General features: G+C 39.5%; 1 protein-coding gene across 1 annotated transcript in view; it reads right to left on the bottom strand.

The window, feature by feature from the left end:
- The window catches only part of stat4 (signal transducer and activator of transcription 4), a 35436-nt gene that overhangs the window by 5050 nt on the left and 10971 nt on the right, over positions 1–19415 (bottom strand). The window contains exons 9-40 of the mRNA XM_061793496.1: positions 19097–19248; positions 18650–18808; positions 18479–18571; positions 16884–16943; positions 16757–16777; positions 16459–16552; positions 16307–16348; positions 15636–15719; positions 15456–15554; positions 14750–14885; positions 14595–14644; positions 14206–14300; positions 13579–13715; positions 13320–13511; positions 13180–13225; positions 12333–12457; positions 9020–9090; positions 7085–7242; positions 6144–6288; positions 5943–6029; positions 5574–5651; positions 5439–5499; positions 5297–5358; positions 4354–4505; positions 3348–3497; positions 3172–3270; positions 2803–2862; positions 2671–2700; positions 2492–2582; positions 2379–2420; positions 2018–2101; positions 1809–1907 (exon numbers count right to left, since the gene is read on the bottom strand). Of these exons, the coding sequence (XP_061649480.1) occupies positions 1809–1907; positions 2018–2101; positions 2379–2420; positions 2492–2582; positions 2671–2700; positions 2803–2862; positions 3172–3270; positions 3348–3497; positions 4354–4505; positions 5297–5358; positions 5439–5499; positions 5574–5651; positions 5943–6029; positions 6144–6288; positions 7085–7242; positions 9020–9090; positions 12333–12457; positions 13180–13225; positions 13320–13511; positions 13579–13715; positions 14206–14300; positions 14595–14644; positions 14750–14885; positions 15456–15554; positions 15636–15719; positions 16307–16348; positions 16459–16552; positions 16757–16777; positions 16884–16943; positions 18479–18571; positions 18650–18808; positions 19097–19248 (3054 nt within the window). The remainder of the gene's footprint in view (positions 1–1808; positions 1908–2017; positions 2102–2378; positions 2421–2491; positions 2583–2670; positions 2701–2802; positions 2863–3171; positions 3271–3347; positions 3498–4353; positions 4506–5296; positions 5359–5438; positions 5500–5573; positions 5652–5942; positions 6030–6143; positions 6289–7084; positions 7243–9019; positions 9091–12332; positions 12458–13179; positions 13226–13319; positions 13512–13578; positions 13716–14205; positions 14301–14594; positions 14645–14749; positions 14886–15455; positions 15555–15635; positions 15720–16306; positions 16349–16458; positions 16553–16756; positions 16778–16883; positions 16944–18478; positions 18572–18649; positions 18809–19096; positions 19249–19415) is intronic.

Genomic DNA, 19415 nt, shown 5'->3' with positions numbered 1-19415 from the left:
CATCTCGTGTCAAGCAGCTGCTTACAGGTCAAAATCAAAATGGTGCTCCCGTTTTCTCCCCCAACATCAACTGATAAGGGCACAAAATATTTGGCCATACATTGAGCAAATTAAGGATGGAACCGGGTGTTTACCAAATATGGTGTGCAATCTGAACGAACAAAGGATTCACCTCCATTAATCTAGTTCATTAGAGTTGAAGGTGGCACCTTTCTAGCCAACGCTTCTGTCCTAATTGGATCTGGTTCTCATGGAGTTTGTGGTAGAAAAAAAGACCTCTGTTAAAAGCTTGAGCTGTACCGATACACACAGGGAGTGCCTGCTTATGCAGCATTCCTGAATGTGTGCAGACTTTAGTAAGGATAAAATATACTACATAATATAATTGGGTTCTTTCAGTTCACTGATTCGAGTTAGCTGTCCCAGGTTGATTAGGTTGTACCGGTATCTGTTCACATACTGCAGGTGGCAGTGTTGGGAAAGTTCATTTTCTACGTGAGCTACTAAAAAAAGTTCAGTTCATGGTCCAAAAATGAAGTCGTTCAGTTCATAATTCAACATTTTGAACTAAGTTCACCGGTTGGGCTATTCAGCCGGGTTTTGTCCCGTAAGTCCCTACAAAACCTGGCCCTCTTGAATTAAAATGATCATCCGAATGAGCACATTCTCAGCAACCTTCATCAAGCAGAAATGAACAAAGTTGAGTTGACGTTCACCCAAAATGTGAGCTAGAGTTCATTGAACTCATTCAAGCACAACACTGCCAGTTGGTGGACTCAGATGATTCGGTTGTATCCGTCTACTGATTCGCCCTAGCAGACTCACCAGAAACATAGCGACCCCTCCCCATCTAGCGTTATTATTTGTAACAATTTATGTTGTACTGTATAGAACTTTATTTTAATAGTACAAATAAATGCCAGTCTTTTCATTTAATAATAATAATAATGCATTCGACTTGTAAATCGCTTTTTCGAGCCACTCAAAGATGCTTTACAATTGCACACAATAAGCTTACTTGTTTTTCATTTTTGTTTGTTTTGTCCTTTCTTGCCACCACAGAACGCATGCCAATCATCTCCAGAGATGATACAAAAAAAATCTGACTAAATGTATTTTATTATTGGTTCGAAAAATGTCAATTTACTTTTTACTTAAGTACATTTATAAGTGTGTACTTTTGTAATTTCATTTAAGTAAGGGAGTGGCTTCAGCGTTGTTTTTTGCACAAGTATCAGTACTTTACTTAAGTACTGAATACCAGTACTTTTGGCATCTGTGCTAACCGGAGACTTGACTGATTTTGTTGCATCACTTCACTGATTCGAGGTATCGCGGAACCTCCTGGAAACACAACAGACAAAGATGATTTGGTTGTTTCAGTTTACTGACTCGAGTTAGCGGACTCACCAGAAACACTGCAGACTAGGATGAATCGGTTATGTAGGTTCATTCATCTCGGGTTTAGTGGACTCTTGAGGATTTCCTTCTGTCAGATAACTGATTCGGGAAACATTGGGGACTCGGATGATTCATTTGTACAGGTTCACTGACTCGAGTTAGTAGACTCCTACTATTCCATTGGATCAGTTCACAGACTCTAGGTAGAGTGGACTCACCGGGGAAAAAAATAAATAAATAAAAGACTTCTGCTGCCATTTAACACCGGGCTTGCTTGAAATGCTAACAAAATTAAGGTATTTGCATATTTTTAGGAATAAAAAGCCATTGTATGCAGAGTCCCTCCATTTTGAGAATCTCAAAAGCATTAGGAGAGCTGTGGTTCATTCATAGCATTGCACCATTACCATTGGTTCACTGGTGGACATGTTGTACCACATCACTGATGCCCAGGCACTGGGAACCTGACTGGTGGCGGATATGACGACGACCGGTAGAGACCTGGCCTACAAGGTAAGAGGAAACTATTATTTATTTATTACAGTACTGAAACTTCAATAACATGTCCCTTGTGGCAAATTCTCAACTTCCTTTTCAAATGGGAGCTCCAACTCACCTCAATGAGACAGTGCAGTCCATCATGCTGAAAATCTGTCACAAATGTAATGACATGAAGTTCTTCTGTGACAGCCAAATAACTCTGGCAAGGGGAAAATATGAATAAAAACAGGCCTTACTCTTCAATGAACATAACTTGCATGTTTTTGGACTATCGGAGCAAACTGGAGTTTTCGGAGCGCCCAAACAAGCACGGGGAGAACATGCAAACGCCACACAGGAAGTCCGGAAAAGAAATTCACACCAAAAACCTCTCAACTAAGAAGCAGATGTTCTAACCACTACCACGCCAAGCATAGAAAGAGCACAACAACTAAATAAATGACCAATGTGTGCCATGTATGGATCCCACGTCTTACCTCATTTGATCCCAGAGTTCTCTTTTTGCTTTCCTGAAGTACCTGGAAGAAATAGTATTTCATATTGTTTAGTCATATTTGATACAAAATGGGTTCAACTTCAACCTTCTTACCATGTCCTCAAATTCCGCCACCAAGCAATGACCAGCAACATCCACGTCTATCACTTTGCTCATGTCCAAGGTGAAACCAAAGTGACGGAAGCTGCAACATGGGAAGAAAGAACAGTAAGTGTGACTCAATGGCACATAAAACTTACTCGTTAACTAAACTGCTTTCCATTTTTACTTACCCTTTCATTTTATTGTTCTCAGCAACATCCCTTGTTGTCAGTGATGATAAAAAAAAAAAAAGAGAGAAAGATAAAGAATGGAAGACCATTGTGTCTCTTTATGGTCTCAAACTGTATTTGTCTTTGGCTTACTTGTCAAATAGAGGTTTGACTTTAAGCAGGCATTGGAATTCTGGAAGATAAACCAAGAACCTGAGAAGCAAACAAAAAGATATAATCATTTCCAGAAATGGTCAAATGCTAATCATGGTCTAAAACACGAGAATTACAGAGGTAATTTGTCACCCAAGCTTAGAATAATACATCGTGTATTGCCATAAAATCAACACATGCATGCATATGAGCTCAAGTACTCAACAGGATTCCTAATAAGTTTAGCTAACGGCTTTTTCCTCTGACAATCAGGAGTCGCCCCTAAATTTAGGAAAGGCTGCTCTGAAGGAATAGGTTAGTGGGTGCTCGGTTTCCGGCGTTTCGAGGTTACAAACGACGCGTTCTCACCTCAGCCTCACAGTGAAGTGCGACTTGGTCTTAAGTATCAGAGGACGCTGTATACTTGGCATACTTGACATGACGGGTTGTTTTTCCACCACTAAAGCGCTGAAACAAGAGACATGTTATATCATAAACTTTGTGCTTGTCGATGACACAGCAAGAGTTGTGATGGCGTGTCTTACTTGGAAAGAAGTTTAGTGATCAAAGACTGCGTGAAGGTATTCATTTCAGCAACAGAGTCGCTGGTGCTGTAATATGTTATGCCGTTGGGGTCCGGCAACATGGTCAGATGCTGCTGGATTTGTTGGAGCACCTCAGCCACGTTTGTGAACCTAAAACAAAACAAAAAAGGCAAGTTGTTTTTAAAGTAGACTTATGGCACATTTTTTTAAAACCTCTCCAAGGTGATTTAATAACATGTCTGTGACATTCTGTCATCGAAATTCCCGAAGGGTCAAGAATTATAAGAGTTTTTACAACATATTTCTTTTCTGCCCTTGCCATGCACACACACGCCTTGGGCCAATTGGGACTCAGGCTGTCATTACACTGATGACCAGAACAGGGTCCAGAATGTGAGGGCGGGGGGTGGGGGGGGGGCGGGTTTCCTAATAAGCTAAGCCATGGAGGCAGAAGTTCATACATTATACTTTTTGTATGTGCCGTGTGTACACGTTGCTATTTAGTCGACGATTTCACCGAGCAATCAAGTAAGTCCAACTTTTCAACAATAAATCCGTACAGTGGACCGCCACATACTAGTGGTTCAGCACCTGCGGATTTTTTCTCATTTTATTATTTTTTTTTGTGGGGAAACAACCCCGAAAACGCTTATTGCTGGTTTATCGCGCTTTATTCACGACCCCCCCCCCCAATCCAATTGGGCATCAATCCGTGGATTCGCTATTCATGGTCTGCTATCCCCAGCGAATAGTGGGGGTCCAATGTGCAGCCAACAAAACTCAATCCAACTCTGTTTACACTCCGCAAAGCCACCACTGGCTAATTTCACTATACTACACACGTAGCAGTGGGGCGGAAATGCAGAACGCCACATTTGCAGAAACAGGCAGATAACCAAAGATCTATATTGTTGTATAATTTTACCCAACTATTTGTCTTCCGACAATAACACAGTCACTCAATTTTCCATAAAATGTCCCCTTTAAGTAAAGGACTCTTTGGTACCACTTCTGCAGATGGTCCAAGCAGGTGTCAACGGGACATCCGATACAGGCCAGCTGCTGCCGCCGCTTCCACTCGGGCAACTCCACAGTGGTGAGTGTCTGCACCACGTCCTCTGCCATCTTTAAAATGCTCCTTATCTGCTGCAGGACAAGCTGCAAAATAAAGGCAACAAGGCTTCATGTTTAATATTTGCCCTATTTTTAAAAATTCAGGGTTGGCTTGTGTTTCGGGCTGCAACTATAATAATCGATTAATCTGTTGATTTTTTCAATTAATGGATGAGAATTTTTTTTTTTAATTATTTTCATCCCTTTAGTCAAAGACGGGACATTATTTCAAACTTAAAGTGCAGAAAATGCCTAAACATAAATTATGATTCAGTTACTGGTTTAGTCCAGTCATAAAATTAAACACAAAGATAATCAGTCTGATTTCATAGAGGAATACTGAAATATGAAATTTACTGTTGAGATGCTGAAATTCCAAGGTCTTAGACATATTTAAGTAAAACTAAATGTCTAAATGATTAATTGATCATCAAAATAATTTGATAATCGATCAATTTCCGATGAATTGATAAATTGTTGCACCGCCACACGACTGCAAACTGCTTTGAATTGTTGAACTCTAAATTCACTTTTTTCCTCCATACTAGTGGTAGTTGCTGCTTACCTTGTGGTGAATCCTTAGATATTTTACAGTCGGGGGGGAAAAAAATAAATAAAATAAAAAATAAATCACAGGACACCACCAAACAAAATATTAGAAAAAAAGTAGATACACAAGTTAAGCGTGTACCTACTGCCATTTAGTGGAAGAGCATTTAATTTTTCTGCCTGTCACTATACGTCGCTGGCTTAGACAGATGCACAATACATTGTTTGTATAAATCATAAAATTCAGATCATAATTTGTCAGTGTCAAGATGGCGTATCCACATTACCTGCTTTGTCTGCACGAAAAAGTTGTATTGTTCCACGGCGCCCGGAGGGCCCTGCTCCTCCGCTATTGACACAAATAAAAAGTACAGAATCAGGAGAAAAAACACTCAGAGGCTCTGCCATGAAAAAAAAAAAAAAAAGTACCGTGTATGAAGTTGAAGTTTTCATGCAGCCTTCCCAGTGACACGATCTCGTTGCTGACCTCCTACGATAGTGGTGAATTTGAGGATGTTAGCGACGACAGAGCGACGTTTTTGTAGGCTCGGGTCAAATACAAACCAGAGACATCCTCTTCAGCTCTGCAATTTTGGGGTCCAGTTGTGTCTGCCTCATTTCCTCAGCTGGACAGACGCCGCGCTGACAAAATCAATAAATTAAATCTCAGTCATATACAGGTTTTGCGGAAATTTGACTTTGTAATTTCTTGTAAACAAATCGTCTCAGGAGTGTGAAACCACACAACCAAGTGAATCAATTGTGAGCCGCTTTTTTTACCAAAACTCTCTGTGAGTGAGCCCTTTCGAATTTTTGCCGGATTGTGAACAATCCAAATAATCAAATTGTTTATTTAACCGCCACAGTGCCTGCTTGTTGCCATTATATCTTATTTGAATGAAATGTAAATTATCGTATTATAATTCTTTTCACCTGTGCTGAAAGCAGGATCTTCTTCTCCTCCTCCAGGCACTCAAACAGGATAGCAGCGAGGTTCTTTGGCTTGTTTTCAAAGAAGTTCTAGGTAAAAATAAAAATGATTTGGTTACAGGAATTTGCTTTGATTAAAAACAACAACATTGGATCAAACAGCAACGTTGTAACTTGAAATGTTAAGCCCAAAGTTTGTCCCACCAGCACGTATTCTTTGATTCCTGGAAGATCCGGTCCCTGCAAAATGTTCTCGTGCTTGGTGCAACGGCTCCACTCTTCTTCCAAGTAAACCAGGAGAGAGTTGAAACAAGTCCTCGCCTTTTGGTCATCGACAGATGCTGAATGCCTGAGAACGACACAAAACAAGACATTTTAAGACCTTAACCCATAAATACTGCATGCATACAGTACAACGGGTTAATTGGAGCATACCCCATCAAAAGAGGCCAATTCCAGCTTGACCAGACTAGAATATATTTAGAACTGTTAATACAATACAATAAAATAGCACAGGTATTATTTTGGTCCACATTTGGTCGCTATCCTCACATTCTACTGTATAAAGTAGTATCTGTGACTTCGAGTGTGCATGGCTTTAAAAAAAAAAGAAGCAGCGATTGGATCACCTTGTCTTGTTTTTGATGAAAACTTGGGTGTACTATGCTAGTGTATTTCAATGTTGGCCATGATGGTACTAAAAAGTTTGCGAACCACTGCAGTGCGGTGGCTCTCCGCATACTCCGCGGATTCACATCTTTTTGCATCAATTAAATAAGATTGGATAATTTCCCACAGCACACCTTCTTCTCTCTCACGGCACAATATGTAATGTGCCAAGGTGGTGGACATGGATCTTGAAAATGAACAATGGTCAAAATAATATTCTTTTTTTTTTTTTCCAGAAAACACAGAAACAGCCTCCCGCGACCCTTGTGAGGATAAGCGGTTCAGAAAATGGATGGACAGAAACAGCCATCTTCAGACACCTCTATGCAATTGCAAATGGATTTCGGTCTGGGCTTTTATTGGGCCTTTCCGCAACTTGGTTCAATAAAACATTCTTTTTAACAGCGGGTTTTTCACTTTCCACCGTACTTGGGCTACTTGGTGCCTTAGTCATTTAAAGTTACTGCGGAACTTACCAGTCCTGGTTCTCGATCCAAACGCTCAGATATTGCCGGATATGTCTGGGGAACTTCCTTTCGTACAACTGACTCACTTGTGGCTGAAGGGCTGCATCCAGCCTTAGCATCGCCTGCCACTGAGCCATCTTAGGACCACTCAACGGAGACCCATCCACCTACAACTGCAATCATGTCACAAATAACTGAGTGGACCCTTATAGGGGACATATTATGGAAACTTTACTTTGTAATTTCGTGTATACAAATAACTGGGCCTCTGGTGTGATTGCCCGCCAACCAATGGTGAAATGAAACAACCAAGGTAATTTTTGTAGTTAGCTGCTTCTTTCCCAAAATGTGTGTGTGAGCGATTAGTTCTAGTGCTATCTAACAGCACTAGCGTCTGATAACAATAATGTACTTGGAATGTTCAGTTAAGTTGTCGATGTAGTATTCAGCTACGATGTAGTAATCAGCTAAACTGATTGATAACTGTAATTTGGCTCCTTGGTAATGAAGTGCTGCCTCCACTTGTGAAAATACAATCCCCCAATCTTGTTTAATGTTTGACATATGGTAGATTTGTCAACAGAGATTTTGGCATGTGCCAATGATTTCTGTAAATCAGTTGACACACTCGGGTTTTTTTTTTTTTTTTTTTAAAACCTCATTGAGCATTCTGCACTGTGCTCTTAAAGTCATTTTTACAGGACAGCCACTTCTCGGAAGAGAAGCAACAGTGCTGAACGTTGTCCATTGATAGACAATTAATCAAACTGTGAACTAACCAAGAATTTTAGAGATACTTTTGTAACCTTTTCTAGCTTTATTCACGTTAATAATTCTTAATAGTGAGTCTTCTGACAGCTCTTTCAGGCAAGGTACACATCAGGCAATGCTTCTTGACAGGAGACAATTTTAACCTGTTGTGTGTCTTCTAGTGGCGAGAGCAGCTTTAAGCCACACCTTCAATCTTGTCTTATTGATTGGACTCCAGGTTGGCTTACACCTGACTCTGATGAGCTCTTAGAGAATCCGTAGTCTAGCGCTTCACTTACATTTTCCTTCCTGTCCTGTGAATGTGTCCATGTTATTATCAGTAAAAAAATGTTTAAATGAAATACTTTTACAATAAGAAATACAGTCATACATATTAGAATAAATGAAAATATCGTATCAACAGATGGCAAGGAAATGAAGGGCGATACAAATTAAAGTAACATTTAACTTTTAAGTAAAATATATTTGCACTTAATCTATAATAACAGTTTGTTTTAAAACATTTAGGTACAATATTAATTTAATGTATGCAAAATTTATTTTATTGAATCATAGTTTTTTGGGGTATTTTCCTATATTTAAGTGCAGCGTTTATGGTTAAATGGCATAATATTACATTGGCGCACAATAATATGAAATATACCTTTTTAAGAATAAAACCTCTGCCTCATTTTTGATGAACACTTGGGCCTACACCACTACTGTATTTTGGGAGCGAATGATGCGTATTTTTGGAGGTGGTACTTGGCATAAAAGCTTGAGAATGACCGATATACAATATATATTTGTTCAATGGTTACATTTGCAGCCGACAAAAAGGACAGCGACAGAAATCCCTCCTAAGTACTCCATAGGGGTTTACAGTTTCAAGTATTATATCTGCAAAGCACGCACGTATAAAATGGAGATGAATATGGAGATTACAGTTGTTAGTTTTTGCCAAGCTAGTGGTTCTTTCAGCATGACTTATTCATTATTTACTGCATTGAGACAAGAGTGGTGGTGGTGAAATACAGTCTACACATAGACAGTTATACGTAGAGCCTGAAAACAAAACAAAAAGGAAGACGGATCACTACTTACTGTGTCGCTGAGGTTGTCAGAGAAGCAGAAGGTACCGTATCGTCAAAAACAAATGAAAGAATGAGGAAGCTCCGGTCGGTTGCGACCCACTGGGGAAAAGCCTGTCACGTGATTCCCGAAAAGTGGCACTCCCTCCTCCTCCTCCTCCTCCTCCTCCTCCTCTTGCGCGTACGCGCCGGCATTCATGTTTTAGCGCGCATGCGTATTGACAGTCACTTCCGTATCGAAAAGCGTCACATCCGGGCAATACACTTTAAAAAAAAAATAACACACATAAACGGTGAAAAATCTATGAACCCCCGTGTTATGTTAGTTTTTTTGCCACAATAAAATTGTTAATGGAACTTGCTGTTTAGTCAAATAAAAAAATCTTTTTTTTCTTTACATTTTAGCTTTGGGTGAATATTGTAAAATCCATCCATTTTCTGTACCACTTCTCACTAGGGTCACGGGCGTGCTTTAGCCTATCCCAGCTATCTTCGGGCGGGAGGCGAGGTACGCCCTGAATTGGTCGCCAGCCAATCGCAGCCCTGTAAAGCAGTAGTTCTCAAAAGTTGTCACCCTGGCAACCAGATTATCCCATTGTTCTTTTTGTTTGCAGACGCTCTCATACAGTGCAGACGCTCTGCTTGCTTCGCCTCTGTTTACATTTTTTCTTGCTGATAAGCCTGTTTTTCTTCTTCCAAAGACGAGAAGAAGTGAAAGTAACTCCTAGATATTCTTATATTTTGGGAATGTACTTTTTCTTTTGTAGTTGTTGCCATATTCCAATATTCTTTGATACCCCCTTACTATTACGTGAGCGTGGCCTGCTGATTAGCACAAGCCTGCTATTAGCAACGACACCGCCAACTGTGTTTTACCAATGATATGGTGTCTGACATCTCTAAGAGCACCCAACTGTGAAATCTGTCATTATACAAACCGGGGCCTAGGATGTTCTCAAGCAGCAATCACAGGTACTCAAGCGAGATTTCATTGATCTCCTAACGAAAGTGCTATGTTTAGATGCTGAGGTTTTCATAAGTGGACCTCTCACAATGCTACGATTTGGAGATTAACGTTTCGGTAGGTTCAGTCAATTAAATAAGTGGCTCAAAGAAGTGTGTACTGCGCTAGCCGTGAGCTTCATTGACAATTTCTGCGTTTTTTTGGGAGTGCAGACATCTTTGCAAGGCAGATGGCTTCTGTCTAAATAGATAAGGGGTTAAGTTATTGGCTCCCAATTTTTTTTTACTGTGCATGTGATTCAGCGGCCCAAAAAGAAAATATTGGCCTTGTTGACGCGGCTGAGGAGGACAGGAGGAGTCTCCAGTTGTTACCAAACAATTGGAGGAACAAGAGATAAGGTGACACGAGGCGCAGTTGGAGTCACCAGCGTCCCCCAATCGGAGGAATGAATGAGGAATGAGATGAGGCAGCACTTGGAATGTCCCACACCCCTCCCTGCCCCATTGGAGCAAAGCCCAATGCAAAACTCACTCTCCATAGCCTAAATGTGGTTGGTGTGACAGACAGGACTAAGGCTATTGTCAATATTGGAATCCGACGCACACCATGCCAAGATCTTCCTCCCATCCCCCCTCGCCTGAAACCAACGTCCACGAAGATGTGCTGTGTCACTGTCTAAAACATATCAATAACTGGATGAGCCAACATTTTATTTAATTAAACCACAACAAAACTAAGATAACTGTTTTCAGCAATAAATAAATGCGGATTGCTGTTAGTAAATACGTGGAGTCACTCTCTTTAAAAACCAAAGACCTAAAGACCAAGTCCGAAACCTTGGTGTACTGATGGATTCCGACCTGACTTTCATATCAAATCAATTACTAAAACTGCCTTCTACCATCTGAAGAACAGAGTGAATGCTTGCATGTGCCAAACAGACCAGGAGAAGCTCATCCATGCTTTTAGCTCAAGCAGACTTGACTATTGTAATGGTCTTCTGGACTCCCACAAAAGAGCATTAAACAGCTGCAGCTCGTGTTCTGGCCAGAACAAAGAGGCCAGAGCATATTACTCCAATTCTAAATTCTCAACACTGGCTCCCAGTCAGCTTTAGAAAATATTTAAAATTTCTGCTACTGGTCTATAAATCACTAAATTGTTTAGGTCCTGAATACATGAAAGAAATGCTCATGGAATATAAACCCAATAGGGCTCTGAGATCGACAGACTCAGGTCAAATAGTGGAGCACGGAGTCCAAAGCAAACATGGTGAGGCAGCATTTAGTTATTATGCTGCACACAAATGGAATAAGTTGCCAACAGAAGTGACGTCAGCCCAAAGTGTGTATGTTTTTATCTCCATGTTAAACTCTTCTTTTTTCTCATGCTTTTTAGAGGATTTCCACTTTTAAATTACATTTCTTGCACTGTACACCATTTTAATTGTACTTTTATTTTTCTCTTTGTTTTCAATGTTTAGAGGCTGTTTTTCTTTGTTTTTAAATGCTTTTAATCATGTAAAGCACATTGAGTTACCTTGTGTCTGAAATGGGCTATATAAATAAATTTGCTTTGCTTTGCCTATTGTTGCAAAGTCGCAATGAAGCCAAGACAATTTAAAAAAAACGTGTATAAAAATGGCCTCTGAAAACATATGCACAGTATTATATTTTTAAATGCCTTTTCAAATGAATTTTACAGTATCACCAAAGGCATATTGCCGGCGATGATGGCCACCAACCAAAGGCTAAGCTACACTGTATTTGTTTACAGAGTAACCAATTTCAAACAATCACGTTATCAAACCATAGTCATGCTTGTTAGCGTAGCATACACAGGAAGTCAGCTGTCCTTTTTTTCCGGGTTTGGTCACGTGACACTCCGCATATAGCGGATTACTTTAATTTTACAATTATAAATGTAAAATGAATCATAACCATAAAAAATAGAACAATTAATTAATTAATTAATTGATCACATTAATTAACCATGATTATGTGTAGAACTGCAATAAATATAATCATATGCTTGAGTACATTCTTGATACACTTTATTTTGCATTTATTCACCCACTGTAGCACAACAAAATGTGTAATACACTGAAAATAAAAAATATTAACACAACAAAAATGCTTAGAAAACTAGTACATGAGCGGGTTTTGGTCTGCATTGGTGTTATTGGCTGGCATCCTGTCCGGGATGTCAACTTTCTTTGGGTCCAGCTTTACTCTGAATATGGAGAATTAATCTGAAAAATAAAGAGCAACACCATGTTTAACATAATGCATCAAATGCATCTCATTTTCCTTGTACCTATGTATTACAGAAACCCTCAAATAATAAAAAAAAAATGAGCAAAAATGCATAATATATTTAAGAAATTATAGTATGTCTCGAGGTACTTAGTGAATGGCAAAATGAGATTGAAGTTCAGGTTTTCTGCTTTAACTGAACCCATCCAAACTCACGACATCCATGTCGAAGCACAAGGTTTGGTTGAGCATGTCGAATTCTCCCGGGGTCATCGGCGGTTCGGGCGCCTCACAAGGAGGTGACGGGGGGCTCATATTGGAGCTGCCATAGAAGACAGATTGATTGCATCAATTAGGCTTCTTTTAACCCTCTGCGTATCAAATTGATCCAAGCTACTTAACCCTCCAGAAAATTATTATAAAAAGGATTTTTCCCACGTTTGTGTGTCAGATTTTTTTCTCTTTTGTTTGTTGGTTACTTCAATATCCCTAAACATATTTCCTATAAAGTTTACACAGCCAATAGGAGGTTGTGGTAAAAAAAATAGGGAATAATCCTTACATTTGAAGCAAAAAAAAAAAGGGTCAATCATTCATTTAGAGACGCAACTCTCTAATATTAGTTTTTCAGCAACAGCAATACAGTTCCAGGGTCAATTTATTTAATTATGCAAAAGTCTCAGAAACGGGGATATAAACCAATTTGACTCGAGATAGGTTTAGTGATCCAAAAGTGTTAGAAATCGAAATAAATCCCAATAAACATTGTTTATATCTCATTATTAACTCCATTACTAACCATTTCAATAAATATGTCATTATATACAAACTTCTTTTTTAGTATTTATTAGAGGATGTTTAATTATCCAAAAATGGTAGAAACTAAAAAAAGTCACCAAAAATTATTTATATCTCATTATTAACTCCATTACAAACCATTGATGAGCATGTCAATACGTTAAATCTTATTAATTTAATTTATTTATTAAATGGGTCAATTTGACTTGCAACATAACATGAGGTTTCAAGTATATTTGAACTCACCACATTTCAGAGCAGGGGATCAGGGTGGATGGTATGTATGGATACGCTGGAAAATTGAGAAGAATAAAAAGAAATTACAATTTCATTAACATCAATCAAACAAAGTCATGAGGTGGGGAAAAAAGAACTACAACTCGTGCCTTTGCTGGGGAGATTGTTGTAAAGACGTCCAAAAGCCTCATCTTTGGGGATGTCAGGAAAGAGGAACTTAAGCGGGTTCTTGGGGACCACCCCGTCTGAGATCACTTTGTAGTCCCGGATGATGTCGGGAAAGTGTAGCGCGTTCAGACGGCTTTTGGTGTACGGCTCCACCGAGTTGAACGTCGCCTCTCCTGTTGCAAAAAAGTCACCGTTACATCAGATAAAGTACTGTGGGTTCGGTGGGTTCAGGGTGGTCACCGTTGTCGCTGTGTTGCACCCAGGTGAAGGTGATTCCTCCGAGATGGCTTTCGCTGAAGCGCAGAAGGAAAGTGCCCGATTCTTTCTCCCGCAACAGAGCACGCTCCATCTCTTTACTCACAAAACCCATGATGTAGCTACACGGACAGAGAACAGTAAGTTGATGTTTTTTTTCAGTACTGTCCCCTGGAAAGTTTGAAAAAATTAGCCCCACACAGCGGTTTAACTAATAGACACGAAATTCGGTGGACGTATCTATCAAAAAAAGGACACACGAAAAAGTCTCAAGGACCCACAATGAAAATTGAACAGAAAGTGGGGCATTGTGGTTGGAAGCGACCATTTTCAGCAACTTCCCTCAAGAGTGCCCCCTGGGGAATTAAAAATAAATAATAATTGCCCTCTATACCAGTTTGACCGATTGACACAAAACTTGGTGGACATGTCAAAACAGAATGGACGAAAAAGTGTCAAGGAGCCATAACTAAAATTGAACAGGAACATGAGCATTTTGGTTTGCTGCAACCATTATGAGCAAATTCTCTCAGTCGTGCCCCTTGAAAAGCTTGAAGAAAAATCTTATATATATAATAATATACAAAGTGAGATAACAAAGTAGCCTCTTACTTTTCATTCCACACAGGCAGCAAGTGTTTCCTGATCAATTCCAGGATGGAGTCCAGCCATATCCAGAAACTGAAAGGTTTTCCTGGAATATTCTCCTTGGGGGGGGGGGGGGGGGGGGGGGTGAATGTGTGACTTACATTATACATACATTATAATTACACCTGCCAGTATTTGGCAATGTCGTGGTCACAGCCATTAATACAACCTCAGCAAAACTACATCAATTAATTGTGATCCAAGCAGATTGGGGAGGAAAAATCCCTCTTGATAATCGATAATCGCTTTTAGAGACATCCGATAATCAGACCTGCACTGACTTTGATCGGAAAGGGAAGAAAATGCCAAAATTCGTCCTGATTATCAGTAGGTGTGTACCCTGCTTTACTTACCTTACAAAACTTAGACCAGTAGACTTGGTCACTATCGGAGAAGTGTTGACCTATAAACATTTGTAACAATAAAACACAAAGTAGTCATTGGCAAAAGGAGAAAACTCCCCAATCTCAAACACTTTGAGCTGTCACATCAAAAAGGCCAAACACACCAAGAAGCTTTTCGCCCAACATATTGAGCTGTTCCTTGTTGAGGCCCTGGCTGGAGTTAATGGAAAATTGCCAGCCGAGAACCTCAGAGAGCTGACTCCACGTGGCTCGCGGCAGACCGCTGAAGAAGGTCAAATTCTGTGGCGGCAAAGCAGAAGTGTTATCCGACTTCATTCATCTTAAACTGCTCATACTGTATTATGTAGAATGGACTTTTTAACTGCTTGTACCGTTTACAGATAGTTGTACAGCGTGGCCGTTACCTAATTAAGTATGAAATTATCTAGCCAACTAATTCTTTTGTCATCTGTCTATTTATGAAAATGGGTCAGTGAGCAGGCAGAAATTTGATGTACACGCGAGCTTCAGATGCAGCTTCTAGATGGCAGCAGAGAACGCCACAACATCCCGTGTCTCACTCACAGTTTCAGACATAAGATATAATGACCCTCTTGAAAAATGAGATGATGCATCTCAAAGGGCTATCCTTGAAATAAATAAACAAAATAAATAACAAATTGAGTGACAAGCTCAGTTGCGGACCAAATTAAATTTGTAAGTCAAAAGATTCCACTGTATTTGAATGCTCAGTAACCTTTTTGAAAGACTCTGGTATCAGCTCCTGAACTCTTTTAAATTGTGGAAAAAAAAAGCATAATATTGTAGGTCTCCTTTACTATAATGTACAGTAATGAAAGAATAGCTGACCTTGGGCTCGTCGTTCAAAAGGTTATACCACATGACGGAGGCCCAGGCGCCAGGCATCTGACTCACGTTCGAAATGACCACCAGTGGCAGGGAACATGTCTGGAAGCATTTACAGTACTTGACACAGTATTCCCAACGTAACAGCCAATTAACACTGGATTGATGAAGGCTGGTTCTTACCTCCAAATCAATGTTAAGGCCCTGAATTGTAAAGTGGGCCTCAAAACTGAGAGAGTGAAGTTCTTCTGTTACAGATAGCAGACTCTGAAATATACACAGTACATTCAAAATCGACTTAACATTATTTGGGGGTTTGGCTCAATTCAAAAAATATTGTTTTTATATTTGTTATTATTGTCGCTGTAGGGTGGAAAACCCGTAGGCCCAAATATAGTTATCACAAATCGATACGATTGGTCTGTCCTCACATCGTCTGTTATTCTTATGCATTATTAACCAATTTAAAGTGATGACAATAGCTTGAGAACAAATCTATTATAGGTCCCATTCCATCACTTTTTTATTATTTGGTCATTTGCTTTTGTGAAGTACAAAAGGTTTTTGCAGATGTTTGGTACTGGTGACATGTCCTACCCTTTTAATCAATGACAGCATAATAAATAAGCAGTTTGTTTAGCATATTAAATTAGGGATTGAACATGATTTTGGGTCGGTGTGGCGTTAATGTTGGTGCACTCAAGGAAAGTGCGTTTTTTGTTTTGTTTTGTTTTTATTTGTAATTTTTTTTGTGGACGATATGCTGTTGCATGCTCGACAGGACAGGTGTCAAGAAACAACGGACAGACAAACAGACAACAAATATAGGTGATCAATAAAATATTAGTTATTACCTCATTGTTCTTTGTGGAATTGCCGTATTTTTTCTCCTTCAGCTGTTGCAATTGAGAGATTCAATGTCAACACAAACACACACTGGTGCAACGTACTTTATATACTATAGCAAAGTGAGCTGCATATAACTTATTGTATAAGTAACACATACCGCATGTCTAAAGTCCACTGAAAGGCAGCCATTGGAGTAGTCTTCAATATCCATGACTTTAGTGGTATTGGTGACGATGAAAAACTGACGGCTTCTGAGGTTGAAAATTAAGTATAAATCAACGACACCTTCATTTTTTGCACACTGTATGCAAACTACATAGGATTACATCCATGAACGGAAATATAATAGTGTTGCTTTAACAGGTGCAATGCGTTTGGATGGACATTTAAAGCTAACTTCCTTCTACTCTGTAAACAACAGCAGAACATCCTGTGGTGAGGTTTTCTGTACTCACACTCTGCCAGGAGGGAGGTCCCTAAATAAACAGACACACACACAAAAAATGGTTTTTCGAGGAAGATTGAGAATTTTCTGTTATTGTATTGCAATGATGAAACATCAGCATAGAAGAAAACCCTCACTTGTCAAATGTTGTTTTCACCTTTAGATGATAATCAATAGCTGGAAGTATAACCAGGAGCCTAAGTGATGAAAAATATGGATTAACAAGTACCATCTTGGCTTTGTAAGAACAGAATAATTACAGCTGCAGGTAGCCATGAACGGGCCCTCGGAGCCTCATTTCCACTTGACGCCACACTGTTAGACATTTCTGTAAATTCTAGTTATTTATCACATACAATAGAGTAAAATACTGTAACGTAATTGATGGAAAAATGTAAATAAGTTATCATGTGTTGTGCTTTTCTGCTTGCTTCTACTTAGAGAAATGTTTTATCACTGCAAAGCTTTCTCCCACAGGTTTTAGGTGTCTTGAACCTGACAGTAATTATACACTTGACTGTAATGCTGATACAGCTATGCAATCACTTAACAGTATTTTACTCTATGGTACTGAATGTGGTAAATAATTGTAGAATTTAAAACATGTCTAAGAGTGTATAGTTAGGGCTATGATAGAGTGCTGTGAAAAAGTATTGCCCCCCTTCTCAAATTCTTATAGTTTTGCATAGTTTCCCCACTTTAAAGTTTAAGATCAAACAAATGTAAATATGAGACAAATACTGTGTAACCCAAGGGAACTTAAAATGCTGTTTTTAAATGGTGATTTCATTTATTAAGGAAAAAAAAATGATTCAAAGTTACCTGGCCCTGTGTGAAAAAAGGAATACTATTAAAAAGGAATATGTGCGTGGAGGAGACGAACATTTTAATTTCCCATCTTGCACAAAGGCTAGTTTGTACGAGTATTATTTTGGGTTTTGCCATTTAAGGATTTGTAAAAAAGACCAACATACACGTATAACGAGACACATGCAACAAAATAGGATTATCCAAGAAAGAGAATGAAAAAAAATCAATTGAGTAGAAGTATTGTTAGTGTCTGAACACTAACAATATGGCACCATTGCAGAAAAGCATTGTTGTATACGATTCTAATATATACATGTGGTGTTCATAGTAAGCCTTTGTGGGAGGAACCTCATCGTAAAGGTCATGTTCAGAGTGCTCAGACACTCGACCAATCCTTTTGGGGGAGGTTAGAGACAAGAGACCTCACAGAGCGTCAACTGATTCGGGTGAGCGAACCAACAGAGAATACTGATCACTGTGTGGTTCAAGCAGGAGAACTTAGACTTGGAATGACTCATTGTATGAGGTGGAGCATGACTCCAGAACCCAATTTACAATACTCCCCCCTCCCCCAGTAAATTACTGTAATTCAGGATTACAGTAATTTACTGGCTTCAAACCAAAATGGCTGACTTCCTGTGCTGTTTCAAGCATGGGTCCTTGAGACTTTTTTGGTGAATCACTATATGATAGACCGGTCCAACAAATTATGTGATGCTCAGTGAAACAGGTGTTAAGGGGCTGTGTTTTGGCTGTGTGCTAATATTAGGACCTCTACATTTCATGAGGATGCACACTTGCAAAAATTGGTGAATTGTCAGGGATGTCACAGTGGAGACTTTGCGTAGTACACCTGCCTGACAGTTGGAGGTTCTGGGTTTGAATCCCGGCTATCATTTTCCGACCAAACTGACTTATATACCTGACTTTAGTAGTGAATTGCACTCTGGTCTTGATGATGAGAGGTTTCTGCGGATGTGTGGACATGCAGGGCTGTTTCTCCACCACAAATGAGCTGAGGACAGACCAAAGGCACAACTTGTATCATTTGTAAATCTATAATTCATGCCTCTGAGTTCACCGTTCATCATACCTCTTGATGATGTGAGAGATGAGGTATTTAACGCGTTCCTCCATCTGAGGTTTCTGCATAGGAATGGGGTCACTATCGTAGGTGACTTTCAAAACCAGCTCCCCCAGTTTGTCCAGTTGGCGCTTGACCTGGAACAGACTCTGCGCTGTCAGAGTGAACCTGAACAGGGAAGGGAGAAACAAGTTGGCTGACACTACATTCTTTCCCATTCTCTGCAGTATCCTCATTAGTAGGAGAAATGCATGCGCTTTAGGATTTAAGTCTGGAGATTGACTTGGCCAGTCTAAGACCTTCCACCTTTTGCCACTGATGAACTCCTTTTGAGTCCATAAAAGATTGTCCCACAATTTTTATTGTATACTTTTTGGCAAATCAGCTAAAACGTTTTATGCAATGCCGCTGATATAATAATATTACAAGCATTTCATTCTCATCCATCTTGTTTACCAACTCTGCAGATGGTCTAGGCTGGTGAGCAGCGGACTACCGATGAGGACCATTTGCTGTTTGCGCTTCCAGTCCCGAAGCTCGGCGTCAAGATGATTATTCATCAGGTTGTCAATCTCCTTGATGACAACGGCCATCTTGGACAAAATCTCCTAGCAAATGAGTTGAACAGGAATGAGCTTGCGATTAAATGCACAACAGCCATGATCAACAGTACTCTCTAAACCTCCTGAAAAAAACAAACAAAAAAAATTGTTGTTGAACTTGCTGTCAACAGATGCAATAAAAAATGGTTCATTTCACATATTTGTACATGTTT

This window comes from Phyllopteryx taeniolatus, chromosome 12 (assembly GCF_024500385.1).
Source record: "Phyllopteryx taeniolatus isolate TA_2022b chromosome 12, UOR_Ptae_1.2, whole genome shotgun sequence".
In the NCBI taxonomy this organism is placed as follows: domain Eukaryota; kingdom Metazoa; phylum Chordata; class Actinopteri; order Syngnathiformes; family Syngnathidae; genus Phyllopteryx; species Phyllopteryx taeniolatus.
Note: the sequence above shows the minus strand (reverse complement) of the source record. Positions and strands in the feature narration are given on the sequence as shown.